General features: G+C 51.0%; 1 protein-coding gene and 3 non-coding genes across 4 annotated transcripts; all 4 read left to right on the top strand.

Moving 5' to 3' along the window:
* The first annotated feature begins 10,591 nt into the window (after positions 1-10,591).
* Positions 10,592-16,931, top strand: RPL3 (ribosomal protein L3). Its single transcript, XM_016205292.2, has 10 exons — positions 10,592-10,631; positions 11,608-11,800; positions 12,497-12,665; positions 13,255-13,390; positions 14,412-14,598; positions 15,007-15,167; positions 15,693-15,794; positions 16,116-16,211; positions 16,515-16,634; positions 16,829-16,931. The coding sequence occupies exons 1-10, from the start codon at positions 10,629-10,631 to the stop codon at positions 16,871-16,873; spliced, it is 1,212 nt and encodes a 403-aa protein (XP_016060778.1). The 5' UTR covers positions 10,592-10,628; the 3' UTR covers positions 16,874-16,931.
* Positions 11,137-11,200, top strand: LOC148093938 (small nucleolar RNA SNORD43). Its single transcript, XR_015714128.1, has one exon. It is a non-coding gene; the product is annotated as a small nucleolar RNA SNORD43 (small nucleolar RNA).
* LOC148093937 (small nucleolar RNA U82P) lies at positions 13,200-13,254 on the top strand. Its single transcript, XR_015714144.1, has one exon. It is a non-coding gene; the product is annotated as a small nucleolar RNA U82P (small nucleolar RNA).
* LOC148093936 (small nucleolar RNA U83B) lies at positions 14,660-14,753 on the top strand. The gene has a single exon (XR_015714148.1). It is a non-coding gene; the product is annotated as a small nucleolar RNA U83B (small nucleolar RNA).
* Positions 16,932-17,242: the final 311 nt, after the last annotated feature.

Genomic DNA, 17,242 nt, shown 5'->3' with positions numbered 1-17,242 from the left:
CGTGCCTGCACCCGCACGGTGCCCCCCGCTCGGCGCGCACCGTCGGGCCGTGCGCGTGCGCGGCGCCCCCGCCCCGTCCCCTGCTCGCGGGCCCGCGCGGCCGGCGCAGCCCCGGGCTCCCGCGAGGGGGCGTTGTGCGCGGAGGGCGTGAGCGGCCGTGGGCGGGCCACGCGCGCCCGCGTGCGCCGGACGCGTCGGCTGCGGCCCCGGCGGAGGGCGCGCCCGTCGCTAACGCCTCGACCTCTTCGCGAAGTTGGGGGCCGGGGGAGGAGGCTGTGCGCAGGGAATGCAGACGGGGCCCCGCCCCCGGGCTGCGGGTCTACCTGGCCGCCCGGCCGCCATCACTGCCCCTCGGACCCTGGGGCGCGGGCCGGAGCCGTGGCCGTTACTTCAAGGCTCGTTTCCCGCCGCGCTGTCCGCTGCAGCACGGCGAGAGGGCAGGGACGGCCCTGTCCCCCTCGGGGGTGCTCGGCGCACAGTAGGTGCGCACGGAGGTTCCGAGAACGAGTGAAGGAGCCGCGGGTGACCAGCCTCCTCTGCGCCGCCCGAGCCCAGCCGCTGCCCGGGGGCCGCGCGGGTCCCTGTGCCGCGCGCCGCCCACCGCGGCCCGGAGGGCACCGAGGGGGAGGCTGAGGGGAAGCAAACTCTGTGAGACGGCCGGTCTCTGCCGTTCCCCTGGCCGTCGCTTCCCTCCGCTAGCCTGCGGGCTCCGTCCGGCCCGTTCACTGCCGTGGCCGAGGGCGCGGCACACAGTAGGTGCTCAGTAAAGAGACCCTAGTCCCCATCTCCCGGCCACCGCATGCGCTAGAGCTGCAGGTTCCATGGAAACGGCTGGAGGGCGCAGCGCGCGGCCCAGGGAAGAACCCCACCCGGGCGCGGCCCGGCGACCGCCCGCCGGCGGGGGGCGCCTCCGCCGCCAGCTGCCTCCACCGGCTCCGGAGCGCGTGGCAGGGGGATATCTGCCGAGGCTTCTGCCGCCGCGGTGACGACAGTGCATCCTGCATTCTGTGGCCACAAGACGCCACAGGAAATGTGTGGTGGGTGTGAGAGCGCCTTCTACACATTTTTTTTTTTTTTAATCCTCAATACGTTTTTTATTGACTTAGAGAGAAACATGGACTGGACGCCTTCCGCAGGCACCCCAGTTGGGTATCAAACCCACAACCCAGGCATGTGCCCTGGCCAGGAATGGAACCCACAACCTTTGGATGCACAGAATGATGTTCCAACCAACCGAGCCAGCTGGCCAGGGCGAGAGTGCCTCTTAGGAACATCACAGAGACCAGTGCCCAGTGTTAACTCTGTGCCAGGCCCTGTGCGAAGGGTTTACATCCACTATCTTATTTAACACTGCAACCTTATGAGGTGACTGTATATGTATATGTATATGTATATGTATATACTGTATACACATATATGTATACATATGTGTATACAATATATACATATATATGTATATATCTTTTAGAAGAAAACAGAAAATTTTTGTGACTTTGGGTTGGGCAAAGAGTTTTTAGATGTAACATCAAGAGCATTACCCACGAGAGAAAACGAGATCCAGTGGACTCCATCAAAATTGAGAACACTCATTGAAAGACATCGTCAAAAGGATGAAAAGGCAAGCCACAATGTGGGAGAAAATATTTGCAAAACATATATCTGATAAAGGATTTGTATCCCAAATATATAAAGAACTCTAAAAAGTTAATAATCGGTAAACAACCCACTTCTTAAAAAAATGGGCAAAATATTTGAACAGGTACACTTCACCAAAGATACACAGATGGCAACTCAGCACCTGAAAAAGCTGCTTGACATCATTGGTCATTAGGGAAATGCAAATTAGAACCAGAATGAGATATTTCCGCCCACCTAATTAAAATGGCTTAAATTTTGTAATTTGACAATATCAAGTGTTAATGAGAATTTAGAACAACTGGAACTCTTTCTTTTTAAAAGATGTTTTTATTGATTTTAGAAAGAAAAGAAGGGAGAGGCAGAAAGAGACATCAATGTGAGAAACACCAATGGACACCCCAACTGGGGATTGAGCCCACAACCTGGGCATGTGCCCTGACCAGGAATGAGCTGGCTTTGAGGTGCAAGGGGCGACACTCAACCAACTGAACCTCACCAGGAGGGCACAACTGGAACTCTTATACAATGCTGGTGAAAATACAACAAAAAGGTGCAGCCACTTAGGAAAACAGTTTAGCAGTTTCTTATAAAGTTAACAAAACATTTACCATGAGTCTGCAGTCTCTCACCTTAGGGATTTACCCTAGGGAAATGAAAAGTTAGGGCCACACAAAACTCTGTACAGCAATATTTATAGCAGTTTTATTTGTAATAGCCAAAACCTGGAAACAACCCAAATGTCCCTCAACTGGGAAATGTATAAACAAACTGTAGCCACATAGAATACTACTCAGGTATAAAAAGGAACAAATCATCAATACACTCAACAACATGGGTGAACCTCGAATGCATTAGAGCCAGTGAAAGAAGCCAGACTCAAGACTCCAGATTTCGTGACTCTCTGTATGTGACATTCATGCAAAAGCAAAACTACAGGGAGAGAAAACAGATCAGTGGTTGCCAGGGGCTGGGAGTGGGGTTGGCGTGACAGGGGAGGGTGTAGAATTTACTACTAAGGAGCATGTGAAATTTAGGGGGATGATGGAATCATATCTTCTTTATGGTGATGATTACACAATTAACTATATATGTTTGTCAAAACGTGCAGAACTGTCCATAAAAAGGGTGATTTTCACTATATATAAATTATACCTAATTTTTTAAATTATAAAATAGAGGGGGAAAACTGCAAGTGTGATGGGCCAAATCAGTAAATAATATTCAGATCAGTGACTAATATTCATTCACTTGTTTAATAAATATTTATTTGCAGTCCACCTTGCACAAGGCTTTGTGCTGGGCATAGAGGCATAAGAACTGAAGAATTTAGAGACTGTCCCTAATCTTCCAGTACTAAGATTTGATCACACTAATGAATTAAATCTCAGAAAGGGAGGTGTTTAGGAACCTGAACTTCAAACTCAGATATTCTTGGGTGAAGGTCCTGGCTTCTCCCCACAGTCACTGCATGACCTTGGGCAAATGGTTTCTCCTCTCTGGACCTGTTTCCTCATTTGAAAAAATAGATATAAATAAGCACAGTAGCTACCTCTGAGGATTATTGTCAGGATTAAATGAGAGAATGCACAAAATGTGCTTAGAATAGTGTCTGATGCAAAGAATGAGCTTAGTAAACATATCAGCCTCCCCATCCTGGTTGGTTTTCGAAGTAGTTATGTACTACAAGGTATGTAGACATTTTCTAAAAATCTGTAAATGGTGAGTGGTATCAAGGTTCCTCCACAAACCTCTACTTTCTAGCTATCACTGCAGGTTATAGAAACCCCCTCCCGTTCTCCCGTCTGTATTTGTGTTCTGCATTGCTGCAAGGCCAACGGTAGAAGTCAGGCTGCTCTTTGCAGGTCAAGCTTTTGCAAACCCAGAGGTAGCTGCCTACATCTGGGGCCTGCCTGTTGGGTAATTTCGAGTTCCCAGCCAGGCCAGGCTGCGTCTTGCCTTTGCTGCTCTGCCGCCCCCTTGAGGTCTCTGGTGTACAAGGCGTTAGGTCTGTTTTCTGTGAGCGTGGAGCTGGCCCCGCAGAGGGGAAATGCATTCATGGTATCTGAGCGCATGAGCCACAGCATAATTACAAACTTAAAAATTTGCCTCAGGTACCTTTTTGGAGAACTGTTTTGCAATGTGTTTCCGATTGACTAAAGAATGTGCCGAGCACTGGCCAGTGTGCTCAGTGGTTAGAGCACTGGCCTGGGAGTTAGATTCCAGGTCAGGGACAAGTACCTGGGTTGCAGGTTTGATCCGGGGCCCAGTCAGGGCCGTGCGGGAGGCAACTAATTGATGTGTCTTTCTCACTGATGTTTCTTTCTCTTTTTCTCTCACCCTCTTCCACTCTCTCTAAAAATCAATGGGAAAAAATATCCTTGGGTGAGAATTAACAACAACAAAAAAAGAATGTGCCAGTTGACCAAGCAATTCCACTCTTTTCTCTAGGAAGAGATGAACTGAACACTGAATTAAGGGAACACTTAGCTCTAAGCCTATGTCATTCATTCAATATATGTGACACCACTGTGTGCCAGGTCATTGAGGATCCAACAATGACGCAGCCATGGTCTCTGCCCTAAAGGATCTTATAGTCCATGGAAAAAATGAACAAGGGTGGTGGGTGAAATATGGTCACAAATTCTTTGACCCTTCCCTCTTGAACATGGGCAGGCTTGTGATTGGTTGATCAATAAAATGACATTGCACCACTTGTCTGTTTCCTCATGATTGTGCATACGTTAAATATTTGGACATTAGTAGTTTACAAGTAATGTCATGCACTTCACCTATTGGGAGGGACACGATGCCAGGTTGTCCCACCTAAGAGTGGTGCTGCTTGCTCGAAGTGGTGAGCACCAGTCTCCTGTTGCTGAAGAACACTTTCCCTTGGTAATTAATGTTATCTGTAGGTGATGATTTGCACAAATATCCTGTTTCTCAACTGCGCTTCACCCAATGGTTTTAATGTCTCTTGGAGATCCTTACCTGACTCAATTGGGTTTTAAAGGGGGGATTTTCTACTTTTATTCTGTATTTATTAGCAGAGCAGTCATCTGATTTTGTTTCTAACAATATAATATTAGACTTTGGTTGGCTGGATTAGAAACACGGCCCATCTAGAATCCTAAAGTAAATGGAAGGGACTGGGACCATCTATTAAGGACACTCTGGTCGAACCCCCTTATTTTCCAGAACGGACTCAGATCCAAATACAGAGAGGGATTTGCTCAGAGGCTTCCAAATTTACCATCTTTTTGGTGCACAGAAAAGACTTTTACAATTACTTGGATTTTAAGTTCAAACGATTTGCCCAAACTCGCCCTAGCTGAGTGTGCCCATCAGAATTACCTGGGGCTCTTCTACAACATGGCTGTGCTCCCCCTTTCTTCCCCCAGCTCTGATTCAGCAGGCCCCGGGGTGGTATCTATATTTTGAAAAAGTCCAGATGATTCTTGTTCTATTTTTTCTCAAAAGTTCACTTTGATTTTTATTTTAAAAAATTGCACAAGTAATTAACAAGTAGATTCTTGCTGTGAAGAATACAGCAGGGTGTACAGAACCATCTGGAAAAGCCGCCTTCACACCCACCCCTTATGCTCACTGGACTCCTCAGAAATATCCAGTTTATTAAGCCACCTTCCTGCCGGCTGTCTATGAATTTACCCACTCTATGTGCGTGGACAGGTGTCTAATCTTTAAATAGATAGGATTATAGCACTGTGTTGTTCCATGACTTGCTGTTTTTACTGAAAGTTTTTTCATGTTGCTGTATATAGATCTGCCTACTGGTTAACAGGCTGTGAACCATTTACTGTGCAGAAGCATCATTGGAGGAAACCAGAATGTCACCCCAAGATATGCCTGTTGGACACAGAATTATTTTGAGGCCACATCAGGGGTCCTAGGTGGATATATATTTTGAGGAACACTATTCAACCAACTACAAGATCTGTATTTGTTTATTTTCTCATGTAGTGAACCGGTTTCTCCAACTCCACCTGCTAAATGGTCCATGCTCTCCCCATTGGTTTGTGATGTCACCTTCTCATGTACCAGGTTCCCATTTGTAGCCAGCATATGTTTGGGCTCTGCATTCTAGCCCATTTGTCTGCCTGTTTTTTCTGCCTCTACATTGTTTTATTACTGTGATTTTGTAATGTCTTAATATTTGGCAGAGCAAGTCCTCACCTCTGCTCCATTTTTTCAAAAATGCCTTACATTTTTAAGGACCTTTTCCATATATATCTTATAATCTGTTTATAAGTCCCCGCCCCCCAGCCAATCCCTTGGGATTTTGGTTGGAATCCTTTACAGATTAATTTGGAGATAATTGACATTTTAAAGACATTAGGTTAGTCCATCCATGAATTGACTATGTCCCTCCATTTATTCACGTCTTCTTTTTATGTCCTTTAATAGAATAAGTGTCCTCCAAGGAGGCCTTGTTAGGGTAATTAGGGAAGAGCACTCTACAACTTAAAATTGGCACATTTTTATATCCCCTCTTTCCCTGGGGCCCTATTATCTCTACTTACAGAAAAGGAAACCGAGGCTGAGAAGGGTGAAAGGACTTCCCTAAGGATACATACTGGTGACTGAGCTGAGACCAGGTCCCCCGGCCCAGCCCCTGGTATGCATATGGCTTGCATATTGCATACCACCCACCCTTGCCCCCTGCTCAGTAAAGGCCTAGGGGACAGATCTGATGCCATTCGATCTCCCACTGACACAGTGAACCAGGGACATACCGGAGGCAGGTTTGCTCGATCATTTATTTTAAGATTTGTACAAAGAGCAACATGGCACAGATATACAGAAGCATGATGAGAACACAGGTCACCTTGACCTGCTGTGCGAAGGCCTGCTTGGGTGAAGACCTGAAGGCCACCTTGCTTGTCCCAGTGCTCCGGAACCTGGTGCTAATGGGCACCTTAGTGGCCCCAAATCTGCAGCCTGCTTTCCCCTTGCTGGTATTCTTGGCCCCAACCACAAGGCATAGGTTGATGGGGGCTGGTGTGAGCCTGCTCAGGGTGGCTGGGTCAGGTCCAGGGAAGCGCCGGCTAAAAGGGACAGTGGTGGCTGGAAGGATGGTGGTAACTGCATCCAGGTCTTTGGAGGCTGCCCAGCATAGACTGGCCCGCCCCAGGGGTTGAAGGCCACTGCACCGCATGGCCTGGGCCACCCATCCCAGGGCCACCCACAGCTTGTCCAGGCAGCAGACCAGCAGGGACACAGCTACCTGCTGCAGCACAGCCTGCAACAACTGCTCTGAGGCCTCGCTGTTCTCATGGTGGAAGCTGACCAGGCTGTAGCCGGCCCGCTGGGCCACAGAGAGCAGGGCTAGGCCGGCCTCCCACTGCAGGAGCCTCAGGATGCTGCCACAGGCTCCTCGGATCAGAGTGGTGAGCAGCTGAAAGCCCCAAGCCTATGTGATGGCCAGTGGCTGCCACAAGGCCTGCTGGACATGTAGCTTCTGGGTCAAGGTGAGGGTGAGCCCACCACCCAGCTGCAGGCTGCTGTACCACATGATGCAGAGGCCCAGCAAACAGGCCAAGAGGCACTGGGAGGCGGTATTTTCCATGGCCTCCTGCAGCCCCAGCAGGGGTGCATAGAATTTCATCAGCCCGGGACCCCACATGAGCAGGGGCAGGAGCAGGAGCAGGAGCAGGAGCTGCCAGGTGCCCTTGGCCAGCCGGCTCCTGTTCTGAGGGGCATCTCTCTGGCCGATGGTGGTAGAGACACAGAGAGTGGGGACCTTCATGACCCAGAGTGTCTGTGCCCAGGCTCTTGCCCCAGGGACATGGGGCTGTGCTCATGCCACAGGCTCATATTAACTGATCCTCCAACCCAAATACCGTCACCTAGGCCAGGTGGTTTTGCAACAATCAATGACAGCACAAAAGATCAGAATGTGAGCTCATGTCAAAGGGGGAGGGGGTCATGAAACACCCTGGTGACTAAAGTGGCCTCACTCAGCAATTCTCTCCCCATTCTGCTCCTCCTCACGTCCTCCTGACCTTCGCCATGGTTAGACCACACCAGGGATTTTACCTGACCGCAGAGAACATCTGCCCTTCAGATATTTGAGCAAAACCTTGGACCCTTTTCTGCTCCTTACTAGAAGTTCCATTTTGAAAACGGTGCTGATGGAGGGCCATTTGTAAACAAAATCAATCCATTTCTTTCCAGACTCTGGATTTTATCTTTGGATTAAAAACCAGCAATCCAGGATTGGGTAACCCAATGCCTTTGTTTTGGCCCCTTGTAAACAGCTTGCACAGATCGGATGGGCGTGGTACCGAGTCCACCTGTCCGCACTGAGCGTGACAGGCCATGTGTGCTAACTGTGGGGTGATGTTCAGGGTGTCATCGGGAGCATTCCACTCCTTTAGGAGAAGCTTGTCTCCCCACAGAGGTTTGTTTCAAGTCTTATTTCAGGCACAGTGAACTCCTGGTCACTGTTTTTTTTATCACGTAGATATTGTAAATCTCTACTCATATCCATCTTTTACATTTGGCCTCACAGAGTCTCAGAACCAACATCGACAGAATTCTGCAATGTGTGTTTGGGTGAGAGCCCTCTCTGGCTTTACCTTCTTTCCCTTTCTTCACTTCTTTACTTTTTTCTTGGTATGCGGCCTTAGACATGTTCTTGGAAGGAGAAAGGATACACTTAACCCCATGAATGAATCCAAACCCACATATATAAATTAATCTCTCCCTTCTAATGAACACTATCTACCCAATATTCCAAAATGGATATCCTGACTCGAGGACTCTTCCTGCTTCCTTTCCCCACCCTCAGCCCCAGTGACTCATACAAATAATCTCCAGATCCGGTCCATCTTAAATATCTCCTAATCCTGCTCCTTTATGTCCACCTTCAGTGCCCCTTTTCAGGTCACCCCCTGTGATGGCGTGCACAGAATGGTGAAAGCCCTTCTTTTATATCCCCCCTCCTAGCTGGCTTCTCCCAATCCAGTTGGCTCCTTAGCGTCGTTAGGCAGAGCAGACTCAGTACACATTCGTTAAATGAATGGATGAGTCCCTTGTTTGGCAGATGGGGAAACTGAGACCCAAGGCGATATCCCAGTGAGCTATATGCACAAGTGGCATGGCGGTGTGGGTCTATTTATGCTGTCCTTTCTCGTGACTGCAGCGAGGGAATTCCTTTGGGGAACAGCTTGTCCAGGACCTTCAGTGACATTGTTTGTTAAATCTTTTTTAACCCTCAGCACAATTTTAAATCGTCTTATTTGGTCTGTGATGTGGCCATCTTGATCCCCTCTGTAGTCCCACAGCCTGGCATGGCACCGGGCACAGAGCAGGTTCTGTAAGAAGTTCTTGTTGAGTGAATGAGTGACTCAGCGCCCAGAGCTCCTTTTCCAGTGAGGGAGCTACTGAGCCCGGAGTCTAATATGAAACACTCAACCTAGATTTCGTCAGACTTGAGTTCTGTCCTTCACGAACTGTGTGATTTTTGTCAAATTATTTCCTCTTGGCCTGAAACTTAGTTTTCTTTGTAAGAGGGGACAATATGGGCCATAATCCCTTTTTCACAATTCTGAAATCAAAAAACATTCCAAGTCATTTGGTGACAAAAACCAAACTGACCTGAATTTTTTAGGCAGCTAGGTCAGCCTTCAGTTGATTGATGGGTGGCTATTTCTATTTATCTCGCTTCATGTGAATATTCATGTTTCTCTGCAGAATTAATGTTTCATCAAAGAGTTTTGGGACGATTACATAACATGCAGTATGTGCACCATACTGCACCATGTTATCTAAAACATGAAAAGTGCTGAATTTGGAAATACACCTGGCCTCAGAGATTTTCAACCAGGGGCTCGCGACCTGTCAGCTCTGCCCCTCAGGAATGGCGTGAGCGTTAAGTGAGAATATTTTTTTAAACAACGGTGTGAGCAACGACCAGGCCAGAGTCAAAGACCATGCCGGATGGAGGTGGAGAGCGACACAAGGGAGAGTCGGTGCTCGCCCTCGGCAGGCAGGAGTAGCCCGCTAGGGCAGGGTTCTGGGTGGCGGCCTCAGAGTTAAAGCTCTATCCTGAGGTGGTGGGAGCGGGGCACGGGAAGTAACAAGACTAAACTGGTTCTTAGAAAGATGCGGAGGGTGAAGCCTGAGACAGGGCGCGAGGCACCCGGGGGCCCAGCAGACGTCAGAGAGGGTCCTTGGCGCAGAGCGTCCGGACCGCAGGGAAGCCCAGGGTCCGCGAGGCTGGCAGCTGGGCCCACGATCCCGGGTCAGGAGTCGTTTCTGCCGCCCCGGAGACGGTCAGAACCACGCTCGGGCCCCTGCAGCTGGACAGTGGGGGGAATGGCGAAGATGGGGTTTAAAGGAGGGGTGCCCCAAATCAGGACGCATTAAAGGCAAGCTGGTGTCGTGGAAGCGGCTCTCGGTTGGGAGCCAGAAAACGAGGGGTTCAGTCTTTTCTCTCCAACTTAGAGCAGGTGAGAGCGGTGCAAGTCGTTGCAACTCAGGGCTCAGGGTGCCTGCAAAATGGCAACGCCGCCGCTCTACAGTGTGGGACGGAAATGGGAACCGTGTGAGATGGTTTTGGACGGAAGCCCACAGCAGGGTTATTCAATTCCAGAGGTGACAGCATTCAAGATGAAAAGAAGCGACGCTGCCACCTTCCCTCAGCGGAACGGCGTGTTTCACCCACCTGGCTGCCGCCCGCCGCGGTAGACTGCGCGCATCCCAGGCCTTCGCGGGCATTTCCGAGGCGCTTCACTAAGTTTGAACCCAGCCGCTCGCCGTAGGAGCTCCAGCCCGGGCCTCTGAAATTCACGTCTGGCTGGGAACGACGCTAGGCGAGGACGCGCGTGCGTGGAAATGGCGATCGGCCTCCCGACCCGACGTCCGCCGCGGGTGTGCGCTCGCACGCCGGAAGGGGCGGAGCCAGGCTGGGCTTTATAAGTGGCTCGCCGAGCACAGCCTGACCTCTATCGGCAGCGTTTGGCGGCAGCATGGTATGTAGGGTTATGGCTCCTTCCTTCTTGGCTGCGTTGGCGGCGTGGCTGAGTCCGCGGCGCATCGCCGCCATCTCGGCTCGCCGAGCGCCGGGGACCTGCCCTGGGAGCACGGGGCACTCAGCAGGATCCGCAGTTGGGCCTATTTTCGGGAAACACCCCAGGCCCGTGGTTGGCTTTGGGCCTACCGGTCGGCTGGCGAGAGAGGCCTTGCCGCGGGAGCTGGGCTGCGGAGCCCGGGCCCGACAGTTCTCAAGCCCTGGATTATTTCTGGGTCTCGGCCTCACCAGTTTAGTGCTAGTCGAGATCGGAGTCCATGAGCACTTAAGCCCGGAGGGCCTAGACGTGGGGGCGCTTGGCCCTATAGTTGTTGCGAAACTGGGAGGTGCCGAGGTCAAAGCAAAGCAGTAGGCAGGAGGGGAGACTTGGGAGGCTGTTGAGTCCTCATTCTGAAATGTCTGGGACGATTGGGACAACTCCTCAGGCCTCTAGAGTTCCCAGAAACCACACGTGATGAACTTACTGACGGGCGGACAGAGACTCTGTGCTGATTGTCAGGTTCTGATTTGGCTCTGTCGAGTTCTAGTGGCCTATGTATCAAGGCAGCCAGAGGAGCCTTTAGTGTCGTTAATTGCTACCCGTCCATTTGTCCCAGAAGTCCCTTTTGTGGGCAAACTCTCTGACTTGACTGTAAAACCACCTGCTAAGCTATTTTAAAATTTGGTGTGCCTTTTTCTGATTTAGAGAAAAGTGGGTGGTTCATTTTGCTGAACTATAAAATGAGAATTTGAGGTGACAGTTCAGCTTAAGGATATGTGACCCTGTGAAAAGCGAACCTAATTCAGCATTTACGGGGGTTGCTGGATCTCTGGTTTGGATTCAGCATTGCTGAAACTCCTCATAGGACCATCTAGATAGCTGGGAATCAAGAAGTGAGTTGCAAGTTGAGGTACTAATGTTGGTCGTTTTCTCCTAGTCTCACAGGAAGTTCTCCGCTCCCAGGCATGGGTCCCTGGGCTTCTTGCCTCGGAAGCGCAGCAGTCGGCACCGAGGGAAGGTGAAGAGCTTCCCCAAGGATGACCCTTCCAAGCCTGTGCACCTGACAGCCTTCCTGGGCTACAAGGCTGGCATGACCCACATCGTGCGGGAGGTCGATAGGCCAGGATCTAGTACGTACACACTGTGTCCTCCAAGCTGGCGGGGGTTTAGGAATTGAGAGTGGGACAGACTAGTTGGGGCCAAACTGTCAGAGAGCAGACTTAAGAGGTCAATAGAATGTTTTGAAAGCAGGGTGGAAATTAATTTTCCCAGGCCACAAATGGCTGGCACTGACTGCAATTTGTATTGAAGTCAAGGAGGGTGATGTGGGTAAATTTGTAAAGAGCCACAGCATATCCTACGCTAACCTAAAAAGCTTGAATACTACTCATGTCCCTGAGTTGTGAGGTTTGAAAGAAAAGTCACCAAGTGAGACAATAGCACTGGTTACTTAATGATGTTAGCTATTAATGTTTGGCAGTTACTGTCTATCTGAGCATAGAGCTATTATAATAACACCCTGTTACCTAGGTAATAAATTTGTCTGCCTCTGGAGATTTTTTTGATAGACAAGAACTGAAAACCAGGCCCTTACTTTGCCTTACGAGAGTCCTATGTTTTTGAGTGTCATTGTATGCAGACAGAAGTATGCAGTTAAGGGCAGTCCTGAGGAGACTGCTGACATGGGCCCTGTTCTGTAATATTTCTTGTTACCTGAAGTAAGTTGCTCTCTTGGCTACTTGAGCAGGTTATGTTTCTACAAAACACTAACCCCTTGCTGGGTGTTCAGGTTAGCCCACATAGTCTGACTGCTGCTTGCTTTGCAGAGGTGAACAAGAAGGAGGTCGTGGAGGCTGTGACCATTGTGGAGACACCGCCCATGGTGGTTGTGGGCATTGTGGGCTACGTGGAAACCCCTCGAGGCCTCCGTACCTTCAAAACCATCTTTGCTGAGCATATCAGTGATGAGTGCAAAAGGCGCTTCTATAAGAACTGGTAAGGGAGGGGGACACCATGCACACCCTAGTTAAGGGGCTGGAGAGAAGGAACACCTGTGCAGGGCTCAACTAGCAGGGAAGGGGCTGCTCTGGTGATGGGGTTAGTTGCCTCTGGAACAGAACAATTCTTGGAGACAGACCTTGTGAGTCGCTGGTGGTTTCCTGAGCTGGGAGCATCTTAAAACCTTTCATGTTCAGCTTAGTGTGTGTTGGCTGAGGACTCAGTTTTCAGTATTTTCTTGGTTGCTGGGAAGTATTGAGAGTCCTGCTAGAAACCAAGAGCCAGTAGTGTAACTCCCCCAGTCCTTCTGCCTGGGTGTGTGGTCTGGGTAATGACTAGGTCGGAGCAAGAATTAGTGTGTGCTTGAATGTTTATGATGTACATTAATCTTGTGGACCTCTGCTCAGCTCCGCTCGGCTTTGCCCGATGAGCTCCATCCAGGCTCCGCTTGCCGGTGGAAAAGGCTCCTTAGAAGCCGGCAATGAGCCCCATCCCCTGTGGTGCCTGTGTGCCTTCCTCTCACCCCTTGGAGGGGTGATGAAGGCCTGCACCTGGCCCCCCCCCCAACTCTGCTCTGCTCCTGAAGGCATAAATCTAAGAAGAAGGCCTTCACCAAGTACTGCAAGAAGTGGCAGGATGACGATGGCAGGAAGCAGCTGGAGAAGGACCTCAACAGCATGAAGAAGTACTGCCAGGTCATCCGTGTCATTGCACACACCCAGGTGAGTGCGTGCCAGTGTGCCCAGGGTGGCAGCTCCACCGGCTGCTTCTTGTCTGGAGGTGACTTCAATCACGTGGCGCTTGGAATAGCAGATGCCGCCTATTGGGAGATTAGTTACCTTCTGAATCAACCCTCAGCTCAAACTGATTTTATGCCAAGCATTGGGCTTTGGGGGGGTTGGCTAGACTGGTTCAGGTTCCTCAGACTTATTTCCTAGTAGAGGAGATGGGCCAGTGAGCAGCCTGGGGTTGTTCGAAGTTAAAAGCAACACAGTGGACACTGCCCTGGGTGAGGCGTCTAGTGCCTCCACCTGTGGGTTGGTCTTTCACTTGCCAGCAGAGGGCACTGTGTCCCTACTGGCTGTTAACTGGGGAAACCATACCCCATTTTAAGGAAAACTGATTGAAGGAATTGGTGATTCATGAATATCACTGTCAAGTACCTGACTGAAACTGGTGGGCAGCCAGTGGCGCATTTCAAACCTGGCTGAAGGAGCCCTTGGCTGGCTTGGAGAGAGTGGGTGCCTCCTTTGTGGTCTGGGCCATTACCCTGGGTGTATGCCCTGACTCCTAAGTGCTGAGTGGTCCTGTGTAGTTAGTGACAGCCACATTAGCACAGATGTATAGTGGTCCAGCTGAAGAAAGCTCTGAAGGATAGCAGCTAAAAGCTGTAGGCTTTGGTTTGTTTCCTGTTCTAACTCAAGCGGTTTACACTGTTGGCTGTAGTGCTATCCTGCTCTCCAAAATGTGAGTGTGTTGTTGATAATTAATGGAGTGATGCAGATGGCCAGGGTTAACTGGGGCAGTGCCCCAAAGGACAGTAGTCAGGAGTATCCAGCTAGTTGGTGCCAGGATCTGGTTAGGTTGGCCTGTCTTGTTGTGGGCCCCGTGTGTCTTAAGAGTTGGCTCATCAGAGTTGACAGGGATTTGAATTGTACCCAGTGGGGAGTCATGGCACAGGGGTCTCTCTCTATGGGAGGAGAGCTTGAAGCAGAGAGCTAAGCTACACTTGCTTCCTTCTAGATGCGCCTGCTTCCTCTACGCCAGAAGAAGGCCCACCTTATGGAGATCCAGGTGAATGGAGGCACAGTCGCCGAAAAGCTGGACTGGGCCCGTGAGAGGCTAGAGCAGCAGGTCCCTGTGAACCAGGTGTTTGGACAGGATGAGATGATTGATGTCATTGGAGTGACCAAAGGCAAAGGCTACAAAGGTGAGCTTTGCAGTGGCCCAGATTGCTGTGGTTAAACTCAGGAGGAGGGGTCTCCGGCCCAGCTGTTTAATGATGAGGCTCTGGAATAAGCGCTGGGCACAGCGCCCGAGTGAGACTGCGGAAATATTCCTTGCTGCCTTCCTTCTGAAAACAGCCCTGTGGGTGGGGGGCTGGGGGTGACCTCTAGTTAGCTGATTCTGCAGGGCCTAAACTCAAGGTTCATATCTAGACAAGTATTTAACTTTGGATGATAGGCCATTAGAGAGTAACATGCACCTCTGTCCTTGAAACTTACCCAGTCACTGAGTGTTTGTGCATGAACCAATGAACTCAAGTGGGCTTTCCCAGGAGGAAAGGCCCAATGGCATGAGTGTGAGACACCCCAATAACACCATGTGTCCATTCCAGGGGTCACCAGCCGCTGGCACACCAAGAAGCTGCCCCGCAAGACCCACCGAGGGCTGCGCAAGGTTGCTTGTATCGGGGCGTGGCATCCTGCCCGCGTGGCCTTCTCTGTGGCCCGGGCTGGGCAGAAAGGCTACCATCACCGCACTGAGATCAACAAGAAGGTGAGGTGCCTTGGCAGTGTCACGGAGGGTTCAACCCTGGGAGGGAAAGGTGATCCCATTACTGGGAATGAGGGTTCTAGTCCCTGTCATACCACTCCCATTTGTTGTGGAGCTTCTGGGCATCACATGGATTTAGGTGCCTGTGTGATGGGCACAGTTCTGGCTCTTGGGTGACATGATTTATAAGGTGCCATCCTCAGAGGTGGTTCTGGTGCAGCTGACCCTTGGTGTGACCGATGACAGCCTTGCCCTTCCCATGAAGTGTTGGGGAAGCCTCCATGCACTCAGTTGGATAGCAGTGTCTTTAGAGCCAGCCAGCTTTTCTTTATCTTCAGAGCCTAGGGCAGCCTATCGGGACCAAGGTCAGAGCTTCTTTCCCAGAGTCTTTTGCAGGCTAGCCCCGCTGCTCAATGGGGGTTACTGGTCCCTAATGGCAGTCCTGCCATCCTGTCTTGCCTGGGGGAAGAGGGCATGTGAGTCTCCTGCCTGTTTCTTCCCAGTGTTTACACGTGTTCCCTCGTTCAGATCTACAAGGTCGGCCAGGGCTACCTCATCAAGGACGGCAAACTGATCAAGAACAATGCCTCCACTGACTACGACCTGTCGGACAAGAGCATCAACCCTCTGGTGAGTGAGCAAGCCGTCTTCTCAGCCTCGGAAGCTCTCGCTCTGGCACATTCAGCCTCATTATTGGCGAATTTGCCCCAGACCTCGCCTGTGGGGCTGGTGTCCTCGTGCTTTTGGGGCCTAGCTGGTTTATGAGGCCGTGTTTGCAATCAGTTAACTAGTCTTCACGGCAGCCAATTGTTTCCTGTAAATGGCTTCACATCAGTCCTCTGGTTGGGATAGCTGATGAGAAGTGGGGTCTTGGGCCTGGCTGGGGACCACCTGAACCTGAAGGTACCCCGTGCTTGCTATGTGCTGACTTGGTGGCCTTGTTTTTCCCAGGGTGGCTTTGTCCACTATGGTGAAGTGACGAATGACTTTGTCATGCTGAAAGGCTGTGTGGTGGGAACCAAGAAGCGAGTGCTCACCCTCCGCAAGGTGAGACTGGGGCCAAGGGGACCAGCGTCAGGGACCTGTGGGGGGTGGGAGAGACGTTTACTAGCATGAGGAACACAGGCCACAGACAGGCCCGTTTTGTTAGGGAGGGGAGGTCAAAGGAAAGGGGGGGTTGCTGCTCCTTTGAAGTTCCGGGAGGAGGAAATTCCAGTCTGGCCCGGCTGTTTGCTCGTTTCACGTGTGAGGCCGGTTCCTGGATACAAGCAGCCAGACATTTCAGGCCTGTGAAGTAAGACAGTGCAAGACAGCTGCTCTTCGTAATTAACTGCTCCTCCTGGCCCACAGTCCTTGCTGGTGCAGACCAAACGGCGGGCCCTGGAGAAGATCGACCTTAAGTTCATCGACACCACCTCCAAGTTCGGCCACGGCCGCTTCCAGACAGTGGAGGAGAAGAAGGCGTTCATGGTGAGTGCCCACCGTACCAGCTGCCCTTGGGCTGGGTCCGGCGGCTCCCAGCGGCCGCCACCTGGCAGCCTGCCTACTGCCCATCTGGGGCTGGGATACTTGGCCCAGAATCTCTGGTCTCACGAGGCTGTAGCTTATTCTTACACCTGCCTTCCTTCACCTCCTAACCTTGTCGCCTGCACCTTTTCCCACAGGGACCACTTAAGAAAGACCGAATTGCAAAGGAAGAAGGAGCCTGATGCCAGGAACAGATTGTGCAGCTGGTGGGGTCTCAATAAAGTTATTTTCCAGTGATAATCTGCCTCTGATTTCATTTGACCTTTCCCGGTCTTGGCTGCTTCCACATGGATGGCCCTTGTGCTCCCACAAGCTGCCTGCCCTTGGCCTTGTAGCTCCATGTGGTCTCCTTCGCCTTACCACCTGTCTGGCCCGGTACCTGGAGCAGACTAGCTATAGGTAGGAGTAGGCTAACGCCGAGGCTGGGTCTGCCTCTGAACTTCTGAAGCCAGCCTGGGGCAGTAAGCTTTGTGCAAAGTGTTTGTCACTGGGGTGAGGCAGCTGGGGCTCAGCTGTAGAAGTGTTTGTACAGCTTGGGTGGCAGCTGGGAG

Source organism: Miniopterus natalensis, chromosome 2 (genome assembly GCF_054644295.1).
Source record: "Miniopterus natalensis isolate mMinNat1 chromosome 2, mMinNat1.hap1, whole genome shotgun sequence".
NCBI classification, from domain to species: Eukaryota; Metazoa; Chordata; class Mammalia; order Chiroptera; family Miniopteridae; genus Miniopterus; species Miniopterus natalensis.
The sequence above is the reverse complement of the archived record's forward strand: the minus strand, read 5'-3'. Positions and strand labels throughout refer to the sequence as shown.